The 24,015-nt window shown below is 37.2% G+C and overlaps 1 protein-coding gene across 1 annotated transcript in view; it reads left to right on the top strand.

Annotated features, from left to right (window-relative positions):
* Positions 1–24,015, top strand: part of LAMA3 (laminin subunit alpha 3) — a gene marked incomplete at its 3' end in the record, with an annotated part of 133,459 nt that overhangs the window by 103,181 nt on the left and 6,263 nt on the right. Inside the window, exons 53-67 of the mRNA XM_083357591.1 lie at positions 15–194; positions 1,545–1,687; positions 1,956–2,135; positions 5,509–5,657; positions 5,737–5,899; positions 8,831–8,964; positions 11,120–11,264; positions 14,038–14,154; positions 15,865–15,992; positions 17,174–17,294; positions 17,885–18,025; positions 18,139–18,269; positions 18,650–18,781; positions 19,975–20,116; positions 22,245–22,405. Of these exons, the coding sequence (XP_083213717.1) occupies positions 15–194; positions 1,545–1,687; positions 1,956–2,135; positions 5,509–5,657; positions 5,737–5,899; positions 8,831–8,964; positions 11,120–11,264; positions 14,038–14,154; positions 15,865–15,992; positions 17,174–17,294; positions 17,885–18,025; positions 18,139–18,269; positions 18,650–18,781; positions 19,975–20,116; positions 22,245–22,405 (2,167 nt within the window). The remainder of the gene's footprint in view (positions 1–14; positions 195–1,544; positions 1,688–1,955; positions 2,136–5,508; positions 5,658–5,736; positions 5,900–8,830; positions 8,965–11,119; positions 11,265–14,037; positions 14,155–15,864; positions 15,993–17,173; positions 17,295–17,884; positions 18,026–18,138; positions 18,270–18,649; positions 18,782–19,974; positions 20,117–22,244; positions 22,406–24,015) is intronic.

The following is a 24,015-nucleotide window of genomic DNA, read 5'->3' on the forward strand; positions in this document are numbered from 1 at the left end:
TATCTGCCTACTAGATAATACAGAGAGCTTAATCACAATTGCAAATACTATGATTAAGAATGCCAACAATATTACTACAAATGTACTCAGTGAACTGGACCCAATTAAAGCTGGAGTTGAGAACATAAAGCAGACCTATGAAAATGTACAGATTACTGATTTCAACAAGGCTTTGAGAGAAGCAAGCCGTTCAGGTAGCTTTTTTCTTTTACATGGATTCCTTAAACTATTTTTAAATTAATGTTCAAGTTTTCATATGATATCTTTTATGAAAAAGGACAGTTGTTAAAACTCCTATTGAGTCATCACTTAGCAGACAGACCCACCTGTGAGTGTTATGGAACCAAACATTGTGGAGAATTTTCTGGAATGATCAAAACCCAAAATAATTTAGATCCTCACTCTAGAATTATACCTAGCAACACCTTTCAAAACTTAAATAGCATAGACATATGGAAGGCAGCTCTAGGATACCTAATTTTAGAGAATAAGAGTTTGATAAAATCTAAGCAGTAGTAAAAATGTTTGAATCCCCTTCCTCCGTTTTAATGTCATAGTCATTGGGTTGAAGCAGCTGGGAATACAGCTTGTAATGATTTCAGGAATCAAGTCATGGGTAGGTTTAACTTCTTGTGGTGGTAGGTTTAGGTTTAACAGATCACATTGTTAAATTTAAGGAAGTTTATATGGTGAAGCAACTCTGCACAGGACTATCACTTCCTGCATCAGCCTCATTTTGTATATAGGAAAAGGTTCCACTTTCTGTTGTATAACACTGTTTGAGAGTGATTATTGGGCTTATAACACAATACTAGTCATGTTTCCTCCAAAATAATAATTCTATTTCCCAGTGGGTGTTTAGATGAGTCTCAAATTCCTCAACTTGAATATAGGGTATGTGTTGTGTACTGGGTTTCTTGCAAGAAGGAGGAGAGACGAGAGAGTTCAGACAGGAACATTGCTTTATTGAATAACAGGAACTGAACTAGTAACCAAGGCTTCTACGCAGCTACTTATACTGCTGGCCAGTAGGCGGCAGCAAATAGGTTTGAAGGAACCTATTGCCGCCCTAGAGCCAACCAATGATTGTCCTGGAGACTGCATGTCTGGGAAGTCAGTGACCGTTACACAGACTCCCTGATTAAGCAATCTCAAGCAGCATTCAAAGACATGTGGAACAGTTCAAGTAAAACAGGCCCAATACATTACAGTATGGGTGAATAATTTTTGTAGTCCAATATATTTGGAGGATGTGAAAGACTGAAAAAGGCTTCTCATATGTTTAATCTTAACAGTGTAGCTATTCCTTCTAGTTTGTGTTCTTGAAAACAAAATAGGGCATAGCAAGCTAGTCAATTATCATTTTCCTTTCCGTTCCCACTTGGGTTTAATAATTGACAAGTAATCAAACTAGTGTATTATTAATAACTAAAATTGAGTTTATAGATATGTTAGCCATAATTTTAATAAGTATGTAGACTGGCAATCACTATGTGATATGTACTATCCTATATTTCTCCCTCATTTTAAAATGCTTTCAACAGTAAATAACTTAACAAGCATGCTCCCAGATCTGTTTAACAAGATTACAAATATCAACCAGCAAGTCATATCAACAAGCAATATAACTGAGAATATAAATCGCATCAGGGAGCTCATACAGCAAGCCAGAGATGCTGCAAATAAGGTGTGTGGCAAAAAATTTCTTGCTTCCTTTTTAAAAATTATTCTCACATACTTACATAAATATTCTTAGGCATCCTTTCTCAACATTATTTTATTTTGGATGCCTACATGGGTCAGGCCAATGGGGACAAGAGTAATATTCACAAAACTGTATAAGTCCAAGTTGGTTGAATTGTTTAAGAATGATATACTGTAAATACTGAATTCTGTGTAAGTTGAAGTTTTGCTTTGCTTCCTAAGTTTGTAATTACTTACAAACCTTATTTTAGGTGGCCATCCCTATGAAATTCAATGGCAAATCGGGAGTTGAGGTTCGACTTCCTGATATCTTGGATGATCTGAAGGGCTACACATTCCTTTCTTTCCTTCTTCAAAGGCCTAATAAAAAGGAAGACACGTCACAACCAGAGACACCTAACATGTTTGTCATGTATCTGGGTAACAAAGATGTGAGTATTGAATATTTCGTACTGAGCCATTATTGAAAAGATCATAACTCTATAGCCAAAATATATTTTATTTTACTATAATTTATTCGTTTTTTTCTGCAATTTTGATTTTAAGCCTAATACTTTTATTTTTTAATTTTACCTTTAACATTGCTTCTGAGGGTCGTTTTCTTTTTTAAACTTTGCTGGTCGCTGACCATAATTAAATAAATTTGAGGTGAAGGGAGGCGTTCTGCTTGTTGCAGAGGCCATCTCCTCACCTTTGGGAAAAGTCATGGCTATAACATGGTCTCAATCCAGAACCTTTTAAGTTATTGGATTCTGTTATCTCTAAAAGCTCTTCATTCTTCCCCCCAAAAGGAACCTCTTGTGGATTGCTATGCTGTATATGAGCTGGAAGCGCATTGTGTTTGTATCTTTGAACATGGCACTAGGCACCTTCTTCACTGCTGTTTAATTTGAGATAGCATTTTTAAAATTTTATAACTTTAATATGCCAAAAAAGATAAGGAAAAAAAATCAGCAAACAAAACAAGAAAAACAAAAAAAATCAGAAACAGAAGGAAAATAACAATAAATAATATTGTATTACGTACAGAGAATCATTAAGCTTAATTTTTAAATACATCCTTGAAGATCACATGAAATAATATATAAATAATAATAATATTGATTAGATCAGGGGTCGGCAACCTGAAAAAGGAAAAGAGCCACTGGGAACCGGTTCCATCACACATAAAAAAAAGTGGGAGCCGCGTGCGTGCGTCCATGCATGCGCATGCGCAAAAAAACATTTTGCACATGCGCAAAACGGTTTTTTCTTGCGCATGCGCGGACGTGCGCGGTTGCCATTTTTTATGTGTGATGGAACCGGTTCCCAGTTGCGTGACGGCGACAGCCCGTTTGCAGAGCTACCGCCTTTGGCAGCCTGCAAACATGCCGCGACAGCTTTCCCAAAGAGCGGCGCCGCTGCCCGTTCGTGCGGAGATGCGCGTGCACCTCTCCAAAGGTTTGGGGAGGTGCGCGCACACCTACGCTCATTCAGAGAGGTGCGCACACACCTCACGGAATGGGCAGCAGCGCCACTTGTTGGGAAAGCTGCCGCGGCCCGTCTGCAAAGCTGCCGCTTTCGGCAGCCTGCAAACGTGCCATGGCAGCTTTCTCAAAGAGCGGCGCCGCTGCCCGTTCGCGCGGAGGTACACGCGCGCCTCTCCAAAGGTTTGGAGAGGTGCACACGCACCACTGCCCGTTCAAAGAGGTGCGCGCGCACCGGGCGGCTGGGAGCCGCAGGAGACGGCTCAAAGAGCCACATGTGGCTCTGGAGCCGCGGGTTGCTGACCCGTGGATTAGATCAATAGAAAATTCATAACAGAAAACAATGTAACAATGTTCCAATTTTTTAAAAAAAAAGTCTGTCATGAAAGAAATCATATGTAAGCAAAATGTCTGTCTACTACAGAATGGAGAAAGTATGTTTCTTTGGCAGACTCAGATTTTAAATCCTAAGACTTCTATTGTTTTGAATCAAAATATTTACTTTATTCTGGGCCTTGAGACATCAGTTCCATGTTTATGTAAGGGTTGTCTTGGACCTGTATATCAGTGATCATTTCTCACCAGTTTTAGGCACTAAACAATAAGCTGATCTAACATATTAATAAGCATACTTTTCTGTGACTTCCTCCAACCCAATAAATTATTTACTTGTTATTTTCAATGTGGGATTTATCATGTGAATAACATTCAAAATTATCTTCCAAATATATCATTAATGCAGGAAATAAACAGAATTATAGCTAAAAATAGAGCCAAGCTCCTGTCATTATGTCAAAGCAGCCACATAATTACTTTCTAAAAACAGCAAATGTGTACTGTCATGGATTATTTAATTACCTATCCTGTTATAATTCTTCTAATTGGTTCTTTCAATGTAATGTTTTAAGCCTGTTGTTTCATGTGAAGCTTTGGACATTGTGTGTTTTCCATATATTGTGAACCATATATGAAACTTTTAGACATGTATAAGTCTGATTCACCTTTTAAAGGACATTGGCTGAAATGAGCACCACTTCACCTTTTAATCTGTTAATCAGGAATTACTATGTGTGCATTTGTGTATGTACAGGTAATCCCCGAACGTTACGAACGTTCCCTTGGTGAATGTTTGAAATTACTCAATAAGCGCCACCTAGTGTTTACAAAAAAGTCCCAAAATTATGAATGTTGCTGCACCACAGCAGTCATTCACCCTTACAAATGACCCTCCCCCCACCCTGGGTCTCCCTAGAGAGTCTTCACTTCTTGGCTGTTTTGCTGCTTCAGGCCTTCCATGTGTTCACAGAGAATGGAGATGTAAAGTACTGCAAGATCACACAAGATTTCATGCCACTGATCTTGCATGATCTCACAGAACTTTAGGGCTCTGTTCTCTGCAAATGGAGGGCTAGATGAGATCTGCAGCAAAAGGCTTTGCAAATGGAGGTAAGGGCTAAAACATTGAAGCTTTCCATCCATTTGCAAAGCCTTTGCCATCTTTGCAAAGAGCCTTTGCCGCCAAGAAGGGACCTCCAGAGCCATGCAGCCACCATTCATGACCTCTGTTCTGGGCATTGGAGGCCTGCAGGAGGCCTCCCTCACCTAGAACAAACCTCCGAAGACCCATTGCCGCTGCTCCCAACCTCCATTCTGGGCATGGGAGGCCTGGAGGAGGCCTCCCCCACCCAGAATGGATCTCCAGAGACCCACTGCTCATTCCAGAGACCCATTCTGGGCATGGGAGGCTTCCGGGCTTCTCCCGCCCAGAATGGACCTCTGAAGACCTGTTACCACTGCTCCCAAACTTAATGCTGGGCATGGGAGGCCCCTGGGCGTCTCACGCCCAGAACGGGAGTCAGGAGCAATGGTAGTGGGTCTCTGGAGGTCTGTTCTTGGTGGGGAGGCCTCCTAGCCTCCCACATCCAGAACAGAGGTTGGGAGCAGCAGGAGAAGGTCTCCGAAGGTCCGTTCTGGGCAGGGGACGCCTCCTCCTGGTCTCCAACACCCAGAATGAAGATTGGGAGTAGCAGCAGTGGGTCTCTGGAAGTCTGTTCTGGGTGGGGGAAAGTATTATCTATCAGATAATTAAAGGGTTGTAAATACCAGGGCTCTGTGGAGAATTTGAACCATCCAATTAAATTGAATATCTATACTGAATTTCAATTTATCTCTAAGGCAGCTTTTGTCCCAAGGTGAACACAAGCTTATGTGGGAATTTTTTTTTTGAATCTTGCTTGTATACTCCTCCTTTGCAGGTGTTATGTTTGCTTATTTTTTTTAAAAAAAAGGGATTATATAATTTGTTGTCTGAAGAATTAACTTAAGTTTTCATGTTCAGCGTTCCAACTATATTGGTATGGCTATTCGTGGTGGCCATCTTATTTGCGCCTATAGCCTAGGAGGCTCTGAATATGAAATACGAGTGACGGAAAAAATGTATGAGAAAAACACCAGGGACATAGCTTTGGATCAAATCACATTTAAGAGGTATGGACCCTTAAAATAGATCCTTTCCAATTATTTTGCACTCATATTGGAAGTTTTATACATTTTTCTTCTTGTCTAGAATTTACCAGTATGCAGAATTAGAATACAAGCATGCTGCACCTTCAGATTTTTCAGTCAAATATGAACCTTTTCAAGTTCCCAGTAGGAATAGTAACACTCTTCTTAACTTGGATCCTGACAAAGTGGTCTTCTATGTGGGAGGATATCCACCAGAATTTACGGTAACGGCTTTATGTCTTATGCAAATATTAGAAAAAATAGATCATTATTTTTTGTAATCCAATAGATGACACCTCTCATAATGTTATCATATTGTTCTTACAAAAAAGTACTTTGAAAGAATATCTCCACTGCAGGATGTACTTCGAGAGGTTATGTTGTTTATTTTTGGTCAAATTTTGTGTCAAGCATTACCCAGCTTTGAAACAAAGAAGCAAAATTTTGAAAATGGAACAAATTACTCAGTTTCCATGATTTGTTTGATTTTTGGAGTTATAGAAAAAGGTTAAAAGAATGTATAGATTTGTCAAACCTATTGCATTTTTTTAATAAATATAAAATAAATTTGATTTCAGAAGCAGATTTCTTTAAAAACAAGAATACTTCAGTTTCCTTGAAGCATCTGAAGCATCTGCTTAAGGCAGGCTTCAGTTAAATTATATTACCCCTGTGGTGTATTAGGCAAAAAAAAAAAGAAGCCATTGAAATTCCTTAAAATAATAAGTATAAAATAATTGATTTAAAGTTACTATTCCAAATTCTGCATATACTTTCAAGTAAAGTAGGGCCATCTATTTTTAGAATAAAATTGAACATGGTCAATTCACGGAGTTTTGTTGGCCACATTTTTGGAAGTGGCTTGGCATTTGCCTTCTTCCAGGATGTTAGAGAGAAGCTTCTAGCTGGCTTCATGCCTAAGGTAGAATGATAACTCATGGTCTCCTGTTTCTAGCCTAATACCTTTAACCACTACACCAAACTGGCTCTCAAATATAATTGCAATCCGTATAAATTAAAGAAGGGGGAAATCCACATCCACATGTAACTTGCTTTAGAAAATTAATCTGAACCATTTCAAAAGGTATTCAGCTTCTAAAGATTTTAATGTAGCAGAATCTAATACATCTTGAGCTATGTCCAAAATATCTATTAATAAATGTAAATTCTCTGATGTCTAGTTTTAATAAATCTGGACTGAGATGGATAAATTATGTATGTTAACACTGCAACGATCTAGCCAACAAAACAGTTAATAGTGTCTACCTTAATTAATGATATGGGTCTATACCTTTCCATGCAATTTAGAATCTTTACCTGATTTTAAATTCAGTTTATATAAGCCTCATAAAAAGATAAAGGCAATTACTCATATGTAAACTATTTAGAATAAATCTTTTACAATATCAGGCTCAAAATATCTATAAAATATTTATACCATTTAATAGGAAAACCATTTAGGCTGGAGGCTTTCTACTTTTCACCAGCTGAATTGTCTCAAATATCTCTTTAAGTTTCAAAGCTGCTCTCAAAATCCCTGAACAATTCTGTAGTAACAGTTGAATATCAAATTTACTCAAAATATTACTTGTTTGCTGTTGATCTATCATATCATCAAGATCATAAAATTACTTATATTAAAATACATTTGAAAAATTTTAAAATTAATATATCTGTGATTCTCTGCTCATTTATCTTGTGTTTCTCTTGTTTTAAATAATGTGCTTATTTAGCACATTACCATCTTTTTCATTACTTTCCCAATATTTAACTTCAATATTTTCAAAGAAAATTTGAAATCTAACAATCTAAAAATTATCCATCTGCCACTTGGATGAATGTAAACTGTGGGATTCTTTGCACATTCCAGTAAACATTCTTTAACTATATTTTCCATAAATTTGCAACCAGGTATTCTATTGTTGCTTATCACAGAGACAATAACCCACCTTATAAGCCTTATATACATCTCTTACAATCAGGCTAGTTAGAATTTCAATTACATTCCAAAAAAACTCCTGTTTGCTGTTTGATATAACCAAAAATTATCATCCCATGTAAAAAAGACTTAAAATATCATATACCATTAGCTGGAGTACTGTCTGTTTTCTTTCTTTCTTCAGCATGGTGTGAACAGGAATGCAATGCTCTGATTACAGAGAGTCCTAAACCTACAATCACAATTGAGCTCAAAATTTCCATTCCAACTTCATTTGTGAATGAAGGCATGCTATTAACTGTATTTATTTTATTTAGAATATGAAATTGGGGTGGGTGGGTTGCTTATTCTAGAACACCCCTTTTTCCCCTCCCCTGCCCCTGGAGGCAATTTCAGCCTCCTGTTCCAGATGAATGTTTGTTGGCATCCTTTAGGATTTATTATCCCGTTTCTTCCACTTCATTTATCACTCTAGCTTCCAACTATGGCTAGAGGCTTTGTGAGAAGTATTTGATTACAAACTTGACTTGATACTACACTATTTTCACAGTTTTCCTATCTATACTGTAAGGATGACAACTTAAGAGCCAGATCTTTATCTCTGTGACAAATGTTTCAGTGTGTGGTTTTTTTTTGTTATTTTGCAACCAATGAGAAATATGTACTGGATAGAAGAACTGCTCTCAATCTATTTTCTTTTCTTTTTGCATTACAGAGTGACAGGGTTTGTTGCAATAGTTTTAGATGGGACACTGAGGGGATAATTGATTTTGCATACCTATAGATCAGCTGAAGAGTAAACACCAATTGTCTCATCATTTTCTCTGCCTGTTTTCTTTATTCTGAAGAACAAATATAACTGCATGGTTGACTTCAAAATAAGTTGGAGGAATTGAGGAATGTTGTGTGGAAGTGTGATTTTTAGTTATTAGGCTGAACATTCAGCGAATCAGTAAATCCCAAATATTCAAAATTATTTTTGCAATCTTAAAAGCCAAAACTTTTCTTTTTAAGTTCTTTTAATTAAGAATGAGAATTTTAAGGATGTGGAATTTTGAATATAGTTATAATGATTGGGTCTGTGCAAAGCAATAATGAAAATGCATTGGGGGGCTACAGAATCTCATGACAATTGCAATTTCTATGTTTATATAGTATTGAGCATGATAGAAATATGCTGCTATTTTTTTCTTGAAGAGTATTCTTATTTTTACAGCCTCCTAGTACACTGGACTATCAACATTACAAAGGCTGCATTGAATTAAACAGCTTAAATGACAGAGTTTTCAGCTTATACAATTTCAAGAGGACTTTTAATCTTAATACTACTGCGGTGCAACCATGCAGGAGGTAATTTTTTTAAAACTAGAAGTGCTTTAATTGGTATTATGGAATGTTATCAAGCACAATCTATCACATTCTGTTTCTCCTATTCTGATATGGATAGTTTTTTTTATCAGCCTTAAACCTCTATGTATCTTTTAAAATCATATTCAGATTTTAAGTTGGTCATGTACATAGCCATGCTACTCCTTGTTCTTCCACCTATTGGCATCTGATCTACAGTAAAGTATTCCTCTCCATTTAGTGAGGTATTATTAGTTATCTGTAAGATCAAATATAGGTGGCTGAAACTTTTAGCGGTTTGTTATTATTATGATTTTTGAGGATCTGCATGGTGAAACTATGTAACCCCCCCAAAAGGGCAAATAAATATTTTCTGACAAGTGATCAGAATCAATATTGAAGGGCTCCTTTTGGCTTTGAGCTTGGGTGACTTAAGTACCCTCTGGAGTCCTTGACTGAGACACCTCCTGAGATAGTAGTTTCAAAATATCTTTCAGAGTGTACTGACTCCAACGATGAAACCTTGGAGACGGAGTCAGTGGCATTAATATAGAGTCATAAGGAAAAATGGATAAAACCTGCATGGTGCCAATGTGATGCAAGCCTTAATCTTTTTCCACATGTATTGTGACAATATGTGCATGTATTAAAGGGATGAAGTTCATGGCACAGCACTGTTCCTGTCCTTTTTTTATGAAAGAGGTAGATCCTATGGATGCCTCTGGGTTAGGTTCATTTTTGAGGAGACCAATGCATGATGTAGGCTGCCATTGGCTGGGCATTTTATTACCACTTGAAGAATGCAGTCAGTGAGAGCAGAAGGAATTAGACTAACAACAGTTAAGCTTATTCACAACTTTTTTTTCCCTGTATGCCAAAGTTCTCCTTCACATGTACAGTAGAGAACCTATATTTCAATTCCCACTGAGCTTCAGTTAAAATATTACGTGCATTCTCTGATACTTTCCTCATTCTGTGGTTGAGCTTTCACATTGCATTAAGCAATGGTTTGTTTGCTTTTGACTTCATATGTATCATCCTTTGCGAGGTAGTCAGATGAGAAGCACACCCAGAAATACTAGTTCTATCCTTATTATAAGGTTACATTAAGAAAATCTTGCAAGTCTGAAAGTACATCTCTCTCCCCTCCCCTTCACAATACAACAAACTAAGGAAGGTCACTTTTGAGATGTTGGCCATATCTACATTCCTTCTAATGGCTGAGCTGCCTCTTATTTAACACTCGTGTAGTCTGCAGATCTTCTCCCTGTCTCTCCAAGATCATTCATACATGCCATTACAATATGTTAGGTAGGACTTTGCGTAAGCAGTTGGATCAAAACTTGGAACTGAATTGCTGAATCGATTCGAAGTGGCAGGTTATGTGGATCCCTTCAAATACATTTAGACTTTGATTAACTCTTGTGCAGGTGCTATAAGCTTCCTGTTGAAGCAACGTGATCCACACACTTCAAATCAAAGTTGAATTGCAAGTGTATGTTATTTATTTGATATATATTCCACCTTTCTTCAGGTTTATGTAGCACTTTTTCCTTCAGTTCCCCTCCCCTCCCCTCCCAATGCACTGGAGGGGTCCCAAGTCACCCAGAGAACTTTAGTGGCTGAAAGTGGAGAACCTGAGTTCCCCTATCCTAGTTCAGTCTTTGAGCCATTGTCCCTCTTTATGCCTGAGCTCTTTATGAGAGCACTGGTCATGATTTTGAAATGAGGACTGGTGCTTAGCATAATGTTTGAATTGTGACTTATTCAATAAATACGTTTGAAACAAAAATAGCTTAGGGCAACTCGTGAAGCGAGTTTTGAAATTCAAGGAAATTTGTTCCTCTGTAGGTTGAAGAAAGATAAAGGAAGTTTGGTTAACTTTCAATTTCTTCTCAGACACAGCTTTATTTCAGAATTCAAAAAACCAAGTGTAAGCTATTATTTAAACTTCATAAATGTGCAATTGGACTGTTAAAAAGAATAAGAAAACAAACTGAAGGAATGATTATATCTTTAACATATAGTTTACTTCCTTATGAAGGGAAACACAATTTTCACTTAGCTTGACTGTTTTCTTTGTTTAAAACATTTCTTGATATATCAAATATGCTTGGTAGGACGGTAGTATTTTCATCCACAGATTTCTTTATTTCAGATACAGAGAACAATCTGCTGAATTTTACTTTGAAGGCATAGGTTATGCACAAATAAAGGCTTCTCCAGACACAGGACTCATAAGATATGAACAAACCATTCAAACTACTTCAGATGTCGGGTTGGTGTTCTTTGCAGAAAATCAGGTAATTAATGTTCATGTAAATGTTTCCAGGCAAACTGGAAGGTGGCAGAGAAGAAAAAAGAATGAAATTAGGCACAGGGAAAGGAAGATCCATGCAAATAAATATTTCTGAACCAATGTAAATATGTCAACCCCAAATTTGTATCTATTAACTTATAATTGAAAATAATTTGAAACACATATTCAAATAATCAGTCATTTCAGATTCCAACATACACTGTATTGTACTGTTGGAAAAATTATTCATAAACAGTTTTGATAGTTTTGTGATATGAAGAAATAGACTTGGTGGAAGTGCATCTCAGAGATCTATTATATATGTATGTATGTACAGAATGTAGTTGAATAGTATGTGTGTAGTATGTAGTACATTGTACTCTTCAACCCAGGACCTAAGTTTCATCAAAGAAAGAAGCTTACTCTTAATTCATTTAAATCTTTTTTTCTCTTATTAAGGAATGATGTTACCTTAAATCAGGGGTGTCACACTTGCAACGTCACATGACGTGTCGTGACGTATCGTGACTTTTTTCCATTGTTGGCAGTGGGGTGGGCGTGGTTTCGCCAAGATGCATCTGGTCCGTGGGCTGGCAGTTTGACACCCCTGCCTTAAATGCATCTGGAGGAAGTTTTAAAATACACAATTATTTTAAGACTTAAATAAACAAAGAATAGCTGCTTAAATGTTTTTAATGAAAACTTACAAAAATGTCCAGCAAAGGAGTGATCCCACCTTATCCAGATTCCTCATTCATTCCACTATATGGAGTTTGTTGGCGGGTGATGTTGTCTTCTGAGTTGGGGCAAGCTGAGTGGGAAAACTGAACTGTCGGTTTGCATTTTGCACCCATCCTGAGAGTCTCTTCAGTAATATTTGATTTAAACAATAGTAAAGGCATCTCAAGGGACGCGGTGGCTCAGTGGGTTAGGACGCTGAGCTTGTCGATCAGAAGGTCGGCAGTTTGGCGGGTCGAATCCCGAGTGCCACGTAACAGAGTGAGCGCCTGTTACTCGTCCCAGCTTCTGCCAACCTAGCAGTTCGAAAGCACGTAAAAATGCAAGTAGAAAAATAGGGACCACTACGGTGGGAAGGTAACAGCGTTCCGTGCGCCTTTGGCATCTAGTCATGCTGGCCACATGACCACAGAGATGTCCTCGGACAAGCGCTGGCTCTTCGGCTTTGAAACGGAGATGAGCACCGGCCCCTAGAATCGGAAATGACTAGCACGCATGTGCGGGGGAACCTTTACCTTAAAGGCATCTCATAAATATTTGTATTAACTAGCATAATCCCAAAAGAAAAGGAATAGTTTTTAAAATATTTTAAATAAAGATGTCCAGATATTAAAATGTTATTCTGGGCATTACTTTCTCAGCTGTAATTTCCATAATATCTGTTGACTGCAATAAATTGTTTTCATTGTTTTTCTCAATAAGCTAGGAATATTCAAATATTGCATGGAGAGTTATTTAGCCATAAACTGTGGAGTGCAGAATTTATGTTTTCCTTTAGGTCAGGGGTGTCAATCTCAATTTCATTGAGGGCCGCATCAGCATTGCGGTTGTCCTCAGGGGGCCGGGTGGGTGTGGCCAGGGTGGGCGTGGACTACTGGCTGGGTGTGGCTAGAGTGCGTATGGCCTACTGGGTGGGCGTGGCCAGCTCTACATCATTGGCATCAAGGGTGACTATGAGGGCCTGGTCAGGAGTGGGACAGATCTGAGGGTCTCTGGCAGAAGGAGGGTCTCTGGGCCAGGGCCAAGGCAGTGGGGGCCGTTCCCTCACTGTTTCCAGGATGGCTTTGCGGGCCACATGAAACCACTTCGCGGGCCGGATCTGGCCCCCGGGCCTTGTGTTTGACATGTCTGCTTTAGGTTACAGATGTGTGGTTTAGGTTTTGTAATATTTTCTGAATCTCATTTTTCAGATCTTAACATTGTGTCAAGCAGATCAGCTTAGTAATACTTCCTGAGCCCTTATGATGCCAACTGCATTGAAGTTTTTGGAACATAACCTTAACTTTCTCACAACTTTATGCTGAGTCTTTTTTTTTTTGGGCTAAATAAATGAAAAATTGATCACTGTAGTGTCTGAATGTAGCTATAAAGATCAGACTGAGCACTCAGATCCAGTCCCTGATGCTTCATGAGCTACTGCCTCACCTGAAGAAAATGAAAGATATAGGGATGGTAGTTGGGCTTGAATGGCAGTAAGCAAAATCCAATGTTTACCTGTTAAAACCTCTGTCCTTTTAGTTCATATATTTTGCCAGTCTTGGCCTATGCTCAAGCAAATGTAGGGCTATTGTTGCCTGTATTCGTGAGCATATATACAATTTTAGGTTCCTGATCTTATAGTTGTCTGGTGATAGAAACAAGCAGCCCAAATGACAAAGCAGAAAGATGCATTATGGCTTTCTCATAGAATAAAAATGAAAAATTGTTGGATGTTGGATTTGTAGTTGGATTTATAGTTGGATGTGAAAATGTTGGTCTTCATTGGCTTCAATCAGTCTTTCCCAACAATACTCCCCAGTTGTTGCTCAAAAATGTTTCAAGTTGTAATTCATCAAATCTGTGGGAAAGGATAGCCCTCTTTTTCCACTTAAGAAGGAACAATGCATTTTTTTTCTTTAAAAAATGAAAGCTGAAACAATCAAACTATTAGGAAAAGATATAAATATTAATATGTTATTTAGTATAAAAGAAAATATGCCTGTTTCAGTTAATGCCTATTTCTGTATTATTTTGCATAAAACATTATTTCTGGATTATAGGACAGGTTTATTAGTTTGCGAATCGAAAATAACCGCCCAATATTGACATACAAAGTTGATTCACAACCTCCAAGAGAGATAACAAATGGAACCATGAAAAATGTAGCAGAAAAACTGGTAAGTTTCTCTGCACCAAACAAATCTCAGACTTGTTATCATTATGAAAATGCTCACAAACGACCCTTTGCAATGTGCTAGCTATTTTATTAACCTTAGGTACACATATGGAAATTTTTAAAGTTTATCCTTAAAACAAATATGTGAGATTGCTCCCAAATGTATATGTCAGCATAAGGGGACATTATGTAGGAGATTAGGACTGTGTGTCAGTCCCACCACCAAATTTGTCATACTCTGGCTTTTCCCCTCCAGACAAAAGGTTCTCAGGAGGAGGTTGTATTAACATGTTTGGGAACTTCCATATTATCAGAAGGTTAATATCAGAAGGTTATAAGACAGTCTTGCCCAACTTTACTATCTTCTGGGTATGCAGAAGATGGGAGGATTCCAACACCTAGGCTTCTTGGCAATGGCCATGCTGGCTAGAGAATTGCAGGAGTTGAAATCTGCATTTAGGTTGGAAAAGGCTAAACATGATTAATATTCAGCAGAGTGTTTATGTAAAAATTAGGAAATGGACAGAGTCAGCCAGCAATGAAGAAATGTCTCAGGTAGCAGTTGATGGAGAACAGGAATACCCTTTCCCTATTCCTCCTGAATAAACAAAGCATTTTTGGGTTGCGGAACCATCACCCTGTTAACTACTAGCCCAGTTGCTTTTTTAAAAAAAATATAAAAAGGCAAGGGGTGTTGTCCGTTTGCTTGCCTCAGGCAGCGGAATGTTTTCATGCAGATCTGAGAAAAAAGACATCTTATTTACAGTAAGTTGCTGCCAGCAGATATTACCCCAGCTGCTCATGTATCCCCTGCCTGTAATGTTCAGGCCTCATGCCTGGTTGTCTCTGCAATGACTGTGGAGTGGAACTGCCAGTCAAAGGTTAGCAATGCTGAGCACTCCCTCTTAGCAGGAGGAGAGAATTACTATAGAGAAAGGGATTTTGAGGGATAGTCGCAGAACCCAAGCCTAGAAATACCTGTCAGAGAAAGAGGGTTAGGAGTCATTTTAGAACTGGAGTGGGGTAGCAGTTATGAGATAATCTGTGGAAATCAGTAGATCTCTTTTCAAATTCCATTTTGGGGTCATTATTTAGCAAAAATCCACTTACTCTTTTATTGCTATATTAATCAAGGCTCTGCACTATCTTACATCTTTCCCACATTCAGTTATATTGTCTTAGAGATTTAAAGAAGGTTAAATCCTCATTAGGACTTGATGGTATTAAAATAAAAGGTTACAGCAAAAGATCGGCATAATGCAGAGGCACCCGTGTTGTTCAAAGCAAACGTTTTTAAGTTTGAAATTTGAAAGTAATGGGTGGGGTGGGGGGAATGAAAATGCTTTGTGCTTGTTGGCCATATCAACATTTTCTATCTTTTAGGAAAGAACTAGAAGCTAATATATATTTCTGGCAAAGTTTGTGTTGTAGAGAAACCCTCTATTTTAAAAGGGAACTTCAGGTTTCTTCTCCCCTCTTGTTGATTTTGTTTCCTGTTGACTAGACTTTAATATTGTCTTAATTTTTGTTTCTTACCTATGATATTGACTGTTCATTGTTTTAATTAATTATTAAAAACTACTTCAAAAAACATAAAAAGGCACAGTATTGGAAATAATAAAGATACTCCTTGTAAATGTAAATGTTGAAATCATAAGGAAATAACGAATAACACAAAAGGCTTTAAACCTGATTGTTTTATTTGTTTCAGGTTATTTTACACGTTTCCCCCAAACAATATATTTTTGGGGTTGACAAACTTAGATTATTTGCCAGCGTGAATACATTTCATTTTGATTCATATTACTTGGGAGGAATTCCAAACTCTCTAAGAGAACGGTAAGTGGCACCATCTTAAAGATAGGGATTGGTGCAGAGTAAGGATGCATGTTAGGCCTTGGCCGTGCTGAATGCATTCTTGCACCTGGATTGTGGTTTAGCTGGAGACTTTTGCCTTTCTTGGGTTTGGTATTAATGCCTGGTATGGATATTGTCAGCCATCTAGAAGCAATATTACTGTTTATAATGACCGAGGTGCATTTGGCTTGGTAGGTTATAAGTTCATGCTTGATGTAAGTTAACAGAAAGAAGATCTAGCCAGATAACTAAATAATTGTTTCCTTCTTCTAAACTGGAATGAAGAACTTTTAACTAAAGCTTTTCCTTTCTGGAAATTGAGCTTGCCAATGATCTGGGCATAATACACAAACATAATATATTTTTTTCCAAAAAAAGTAAGCATGAGGATGCTGTTATTTTCTGTAGTTTCTAAAACTACAGTTTTATAATATATATGTGGATTCCAGAATTTCCCATAGTATACTTTTTTTGTACAAAAAAGTGCACTTGGTATAAACGTGTGTAATTATAAATAATGGTAAGAAAAAAAACCTCTTTATTTTCTATATATAATTTTAAAAATACGTTATTCTTTGAATAAATATATATTTTGAAGAGAACACCCAAACATAATTTAGAGATGAGTAAGAATTGTTTGTTTTCTCCTGTATGGTGAATTCTGCTCTCAACAATGCAGTCATCACAGACACTTAGAATTAAAATTAAAACAACATTAAAGAGGATGTAAATTTTTTACCCTGGCTTTACAGTAATTGGAAAGTTTATTTATTTATTAGATTTTTATCCCGCCTTTATTTTTATAAATAACTTAAGGCAGTTAACATACCTAATGCTCCTTCCTTTTCCTATTTCCTACCACAACAACCATGTGAGGTGAACTGGACTGAGAAACAGTGATTAGCCCAAAATCATCCAGCTGACTTTCATGCCTAAGGCAGGACTAGAACTCAGGGTCTCCTCCTTTCTAGCCTGGCGCCAAGACCAAACACTAGAGCAAAGAAGTGATTACAAGTGCAACCCTTTGCTTCCTGCATAATTTATGGAATTCTTTCTGATAGTAGAGAGTAGTTTATCTACCCCAAAAGACAAGAGATTTGCATAATATCAACTTTAAAGCTGTGGTTTGCTCGTTGCTGTTATTTACTTATTTTTGGAAGCAGGTTTAATATATCCACACCACCATTTCGTGGGTGCATGATGAATATTAAAACCTCATTCGAACGTTCTATAAGCTTCTCTGAAAGTTTTGGTGTCAGCAGAAAATGCCCGGAGGATTGGAAGGTAATTAATCACCACTTATTTTATTACTTGGTATTACTCCATAAAGGGACGCGGTGGCTCAGTAGGTAAGGATGCTGAGCTTGTCGATCAGAAGGTCGGCAGTTTGGCGGGTCGAATCCCGAGTGCCACGTAACAGAGTGAGCGCCTATTACTCGTCCCAGCTTCTGCCAACCTAGCAGTTCGAAAGCATGTAAAAATGCAAGTAGAAAAATAGGGACCACTACGGTGGGAAGGTAACAGCATTCCATGCGCCTTTGGCTTCTACTCATGCTGGCCACATGACCACGGAGGCATCCTTGGACAAGCGCTGGCTCTTCGGCTTTGAAACGGAGATGAGCACCGGCCCCTAGAGTCGGAAACGACTAGCACGCATGTGCGGGGGAACCTTTACCTTTACCTTTATTACTCCATAATGTTCACAATTCTTTAGTTCACAATTCGTCTTCATTATTTAATCATAATGCCTCTAAATATTTCTAAAACTATGAAAGATCTGTTAATCTTATTATAAATAATAGAGAAGCAAGCAAAATAAAGATCACTCACTTGTTTTAAAAAGGAAGTGTTTATCATCTACTTGTATTTTTTAGCTGGTGAGAAACGCAAACTTTTTCAAGAATGGAGTTCTTGACTTAAGTGATAAAGATTTTCCATTCCCTGATAATTTCCAAGTTGGATTTGGTTTTCACACATTGGCAGTTAATGGAATGCTATTAAGTTATAAAATACAGGTAAGAAACATGAATTATCTTTTGTTGTCTTCTAAAATTCAGTCAGATTGCTTTCCTACAAAATCCAAAATCTCAATATTAAAAAAATGTCTGTTTCTTTTTCCTTCTCTTAGCTTGCTGATTTTACTGTTTTCCTAAGAAATGGCTATGTAATTGTAAAGCTGGCTGATGAAGAAATCCAATCTAGCAAAAAATGTGAAATTGGTTCAATGCATTACATAACAGTGATAAAAGAAGATGATACGTATGTTGAAATGATTATTGTATTGAGTAATGCTTTGGTCAAAATATAATTTTATTGCTTAATTTGATGCTTGGTTATAAAGGTTGTGAATGTTTAAACTGTATTAGAAATAATAAGTCAATGGATCTGGATCCTGAAAATGATTTGTTTTTCACAGAGGTATTCCTGAATATGACAGCATTATCAATAATAAAATACAAAATTACTGTGTTTGAAGGGTGGCAGATTCTAAGCCAAATTACATAGTGATATGATGTATAATAGGAACTTTGGTAACAGTTGCTGGAAGGGAATGTACAAATGATATAAGTAAATAATTATTATTTAGTATCATAGTTTTGCGATAATTTCACTCTTATATGCATTTTTTGTCCTTCTAGGCTGACGTTATTAGTTGATGATATGCCTAACTCCAAAACAGTTGTAACACCTGAAAGGAAATTAATGAATCAACCAATAAAACTGGGTGGGAATAACTTTGAAGGGTGTATGTCCAATGTCTTTATAGAAAGGTAAATATATTATGTAATCATATTCTGTACATGGTGACCTATTTAATAGAGCAAAGCATGAAATTTCCAACATGATTTTTTAAAGTACTAAACAATCCATGATCAATTGGATCATTCTTTTAGATATATTTGGAAGTGCAGGGACCGGTGGGGATTGTATAGATGTGGGAGCAACTTGTGGCATTCCCTGCAAAGTTTCCCACTGACTTACTCCCTGCAAGCTTCCCAGAAAGGAAGTTGCAAGTCCAAATCCACTAACGTGTTGCCACCATTAGCTACAGTCACACGAACCCTTTTTCCCTGTAAGTTTCCCAGGCTTCCCTATTGACTTGTGGGAAGATATTAGGGAATGTTGTAAATGAGGATCAAATTACTATGGTAATGATGGTATACAGTAGCAGCTAACAACACTGAAACAGCAAGAACTTTCCAAAATTTCATTCCAATGGGAATAATTAGTCCCGGCATTCTGTAACTTAGCCCTTTTGAAGTACTTTGGTTGAAAATGTTTTGCCCTATGATGCATTGTTTCAACCAGTTAAAGGTTACAGTCACAAGAATTTTACTGGTATATATATTTTTATGATATTTTTAGTGACCAAGCAAATTTACAATAGCATTCCATATTGGAAGAAGACAAGACTATATTATGCAGAATGCCAGTCATCCTTATTTTTTATCATTTGTATTGCTTCTGTTTTCCTTACTGTTTCTTAGTCGCCAGGATAGGTGATTCAGGAGAAAGTACACAACATACATGTGATTTGTACTGCATCGCCTCATCAAGTACATTTTTAAGTGTATCTTAATCTTTTGTCTATACCTATTTACTTTGAGTTTCAATCTCCAGGACTAGATAGATTTTTTTCTTCTTTTTAAAAAATATTTATTTAACTTTAGAAAAATACTTTGTCCTACTCTGGTCCTGGAGACTTAAACTCAAAGTCTCCAGGACTTTGTCCTTGCCTTTCTTGAACGCAAGCTGAGGTCCTTTGCAGCTAATGTATTAGTCAGATGAACAGCTAGTTCATTTATTCTTTCCCTTTTATTCTGAATTTATTGAAATAAGCCTTTTTGTTATTCCTACATCCTTCTTTATCTACATCATGCTTTGCTTTCAGCAAGTTCTTTTTCTTAACCAATTTATATAAACAACAATATGCTGTATCATTATTCTTTTATCTCCATATTAGTTCAGAGCTACCTGCTCAGGTTCAAAATTTAACCGGTTCTGTTAAGAGAGATGTGTCTCTAGGGTTCTGTATGATTCCAGAACGACAAAAGCCAATGCTGTTGAAAGAATTGCCAGATGCACACCATCCAAAGATTTCAAAGGTTGGGAATGAAGTTAAAGAAAATTCTTTAATTTTTCTGTGTTCTGTTATACAACCGTATATATAAAGTTTGCTACATATTTTTATCATGAAAAATAATACAGAAAATAAACAGTAGGGCCATGTAAAATTACAAGCAGTCAAAAAATACAACAGCAGCAGTGACAATTCAGGCAAAATTTGGAGGGAATAAATCTTCAGCTGATAGTGAAAGTTTATAAACCTAAATATTAGCTAATAGGGGTAGAACTGCACAATTAGGACACATATATTCAGAATGCTCTTTGCAGCATTGTCCCATAATGAATAGCAAATTATGAACATTAAGGCAGCATCTTCATTAGCAGTTCATGGAAGAGTAGCTAGAGATAATTCAATATAATAGGTATTCTATATCTATGCACTGATTTAAATGAGATGGGAAGCATCCTCCACCACTTTTATTGCAGAGAACAGCTTGTTCTTTCAGAGGTGAAGGTGATGGATTTAATAAATAAATCTGCTATGAAATGTTCTCTTTTTATAAGGAAACTCAGATTGATTGATTAATAGGAGTAAAGAATAGCAGTCTGATCATAAGCTAGAATTGAAGCTGAAGCTCAATTTGTTGGTCACCTAATGAGAAGAAGACTCGTTAGAATCTGATGTTGGGAAAGATTAAAGTCAAAAGGAGAAAGGGGTGGGAGAGGATGAGATAGCATCATCGAGGCAATGAACATGAATTTGGGGAAACTTCAGGAGATAGTGGAGAACATAGGAGACTGGGGTGCTATGGTCCATAGGATTGAGAAGAGATGACGTAGCAACTGAACAACAACAATTTATTGATCCCATATAGTGAAATTCATTACTAATAAAAATGAACATTAAACAAAGTAGTAACAGTGGGTGCGCCAGCCCTCTGGAACAGCTTGCCAACCGAAATCCGGATGGCCCCCGACCTCCGCACCTTCCGGCGCGAATTAAAAACTTACCTGTTCCAGCAGTCCGGCCTGGCCTGATAGCTCTTATTGGGGTCCCAATTTGTATTTTACTATTGTTTGTTTTTCACTACGGTTCATTCTGTATGCCTATCTTATTCTGTACACCGCCCTGAGTCCCTCGGGAGAAGGGCGGTTTATAAAAACAAATAAATAAATAAATAAATAAATAAATAAACATAACAATGCACAATCACATATGAAAGATGTATGAATATCTCTCTCTCTCTCTCTCTCTCTCTCTCTCTCTCTCTCTCTCTCTCTCTCTCATGGTATTTAAGTAGAAGCAAATAGTTTAAGATCCTTATAGACCCCTCTTTTTCTTTAGCTAAAAAACATGTCAGTAATTTTCATAAAGTGATAGGCTGCTATCTTACAATGCTGTCATTTGCAAGTACCATCAGTTTTAATTTTTCTGAGTTTTATAAAGTTTGCTACCTATTTTTATCATGAAAAATAATACAGAAAATAAACAAGTCATTCAGGATTATATCATTAATCAGTAAGCATTGTTCATTGAATTGTAACTGTATCTATAATCAGTTTATAAAACTATAAGAAAAAAGTAAAATTATGCATGTAAGTTAGTGGATATAGTCCCAATTTCTAAACAGTCTTTTAGTGAAGACTCTGTTAATAAAATGCTTGTTCAAACATACAAAAGGAATTCTTCAAACATGGTATAATTGTTTCAGAGTGAATGTTCTTCACATCTTATAACAGTTAATTTGCAATCATAAAATCAAACAATATCCATTTCTGTTGTTAGTTTCCAATTATTGGAATATAATTTCAAAAAGCATGAGAATTTATATTTTTATAAGTAAAGTGTACTTTAAAGAACAGAACAGAAGCTGGATGATATGTAAAATGATATATAAAAATCCCAGAAGGAAAATTTAGAAGTGATGAATTCATTTTGAAGGATATCTCTAAAAATGTCTTCAGATCTGTGACAGGAACTAAGAAGTAAAGTGAAATGTTTGATAATACAAATAGTAATAATAGTTGTTACCCATCCTGCTAAAGGAGAAATGAATTCATGATTATTATAAGAAAAACATAATCCTGAATGATTTTCCCTCTTAATAAACCTCTATCTGGTATTCCTGGAATCATCAATTCTAAATATATTATTTCCATTTCCAGAAGAGGAAAAATATTGCCCATTTGATGGATTCAAATAGACAGCAGAACAAGAATGACTGTCCTTTGCGTGCTGGCTTAAAATTTGTCCCTGAAGCCTACCACTTTGGCAATAATCCAGGAACTTATTTATTGTTTACAGTATCCCAAACATCAACAGACAGGTAATGGGATTAATTTTTATTTTATTCCAAATAGAAACCAGTACATGAAATTTAAGCCTAAGGTAAAGTCCAAGCTTTTGATTCTTTGGAATATATAACATATATGTATACACGATCATGTGTGTGTGTGTTCTCTCTCTCTTCTCTCTCATATACACACTTGAGTGTATGTTTATATTGGATAGCTGGCAACTAGGTCCTAGGTTTAGTCTCATTGGGATACACCTTGTGTCTACATGCTGCTGTATGAGCTCATGTTTCATGTTCCTCATTACCTTATGTAACAAATTATGCTTAATAGAAGTAATATAAAAAGATATGATACCCAGCTATTCATCTCCACCCCGAACCAACCCAGTGATGCCCTCGATGTGATGTCCCGTTGCCTGGAAGCGGTACAGATTTGGATGGGAAAGAACAGGCTTCGACTCAACCCGGCCAAGACTGAGTGGCTCTACATACCGTCATCTCGTTTAGTCCAAGAGGTTCCATCTTTGACTATAGGAGGAGAGATGTTACCTCCCATTGATAGAGCACGCAATCTGGGCGTCCTCCTAGATTCACGACTCAGTTTTGAAGATCATATTGGAGTCGTGGCTAGGGGGGCATTTGCCCAGATTCGCCTAATATACCAATTGCGCCCCTTTCTGGACCGAGATGCCCTATGTACAGTCACCCACGCACTCGTTACCTCCCGTATAGACTACTGTAATGCTCTCTACATGGGGCTGCCCTTGAAGACCACCCGGAGGCTTCAGCTGGTGCAGAGTGCAGCTGCACGGGTAGTGATGGGAGCACCCCGATACTCCCATATTACACCCCTCCTGCATGAGCTGCATTGGCTACCGGTTGCCCTCCGGGTGAGATTTAAGGTGCTGGTACTTACCTTTAAAGCCCTACATGGCTTAGGCCCGGGATACTTGCAGGACCATCTGCTGCCGGGAACGAATTCCCATCGCCCAGTACGCTCACACAGAGAAGGCCTCCTCAGGGTACCATCAGCTAGGCAATGTCGGCTGGCGACCCCCAGGGGGAGGGCCTTCTCTGTGGGAGCACCAGTCCTATGGAATCAGCTCCCCCCTGAGCTTCGGATGGCCCAAAATCTCCAGTCCTTTCACCGCGGCCTCAAAACACTCCTATTCCACCAGGCTGACCTGGACTGACAGGCATTTTAATTATATTTACAATTTTTAATTTATTTTTAATTTTTAATTTTAATTTATTGCACAGATTTTAATTTTATTTTTATCTTAATTTCTGTACTTATTATATGTTTTGTTGTTAGCCGCCCTGAGTCCTTCGGGAGATAGGGCGGGATATAAATCCCATTAATAAATAAATAAATAAATTTGGTCATTTCTATGATAATGTGGCTTTGACATTATGATTGCAGTCAGTTAAAATGTCTGTTTAACCAAGAATTTCAGTGGATAATTTTTTAGCAAACCCTAACCATCTTTTACCAAATAATAATAATAATAATCAGAATACAAATCAGATAAGAACTATAGAAGCAGAGTATTAACACTAAAACAATGAGAAGTAAAACACATTCTACTTCCACTTTGTTTCTCTTTTTCTGCCTTCTCTGATTCTTATTTTTTATATGT

This window comes from Vipera ursinii (assembly GCF_947247035.1).
Source record: "Vipera ursinii genome assembly, chromosome: 3".
NCBI classification, from domain to species: Eukaryota; Metazoa; Chordata; class Lepidosauria; order Squamata; family Viperidae; genus Vipera; species Vipera ursinii.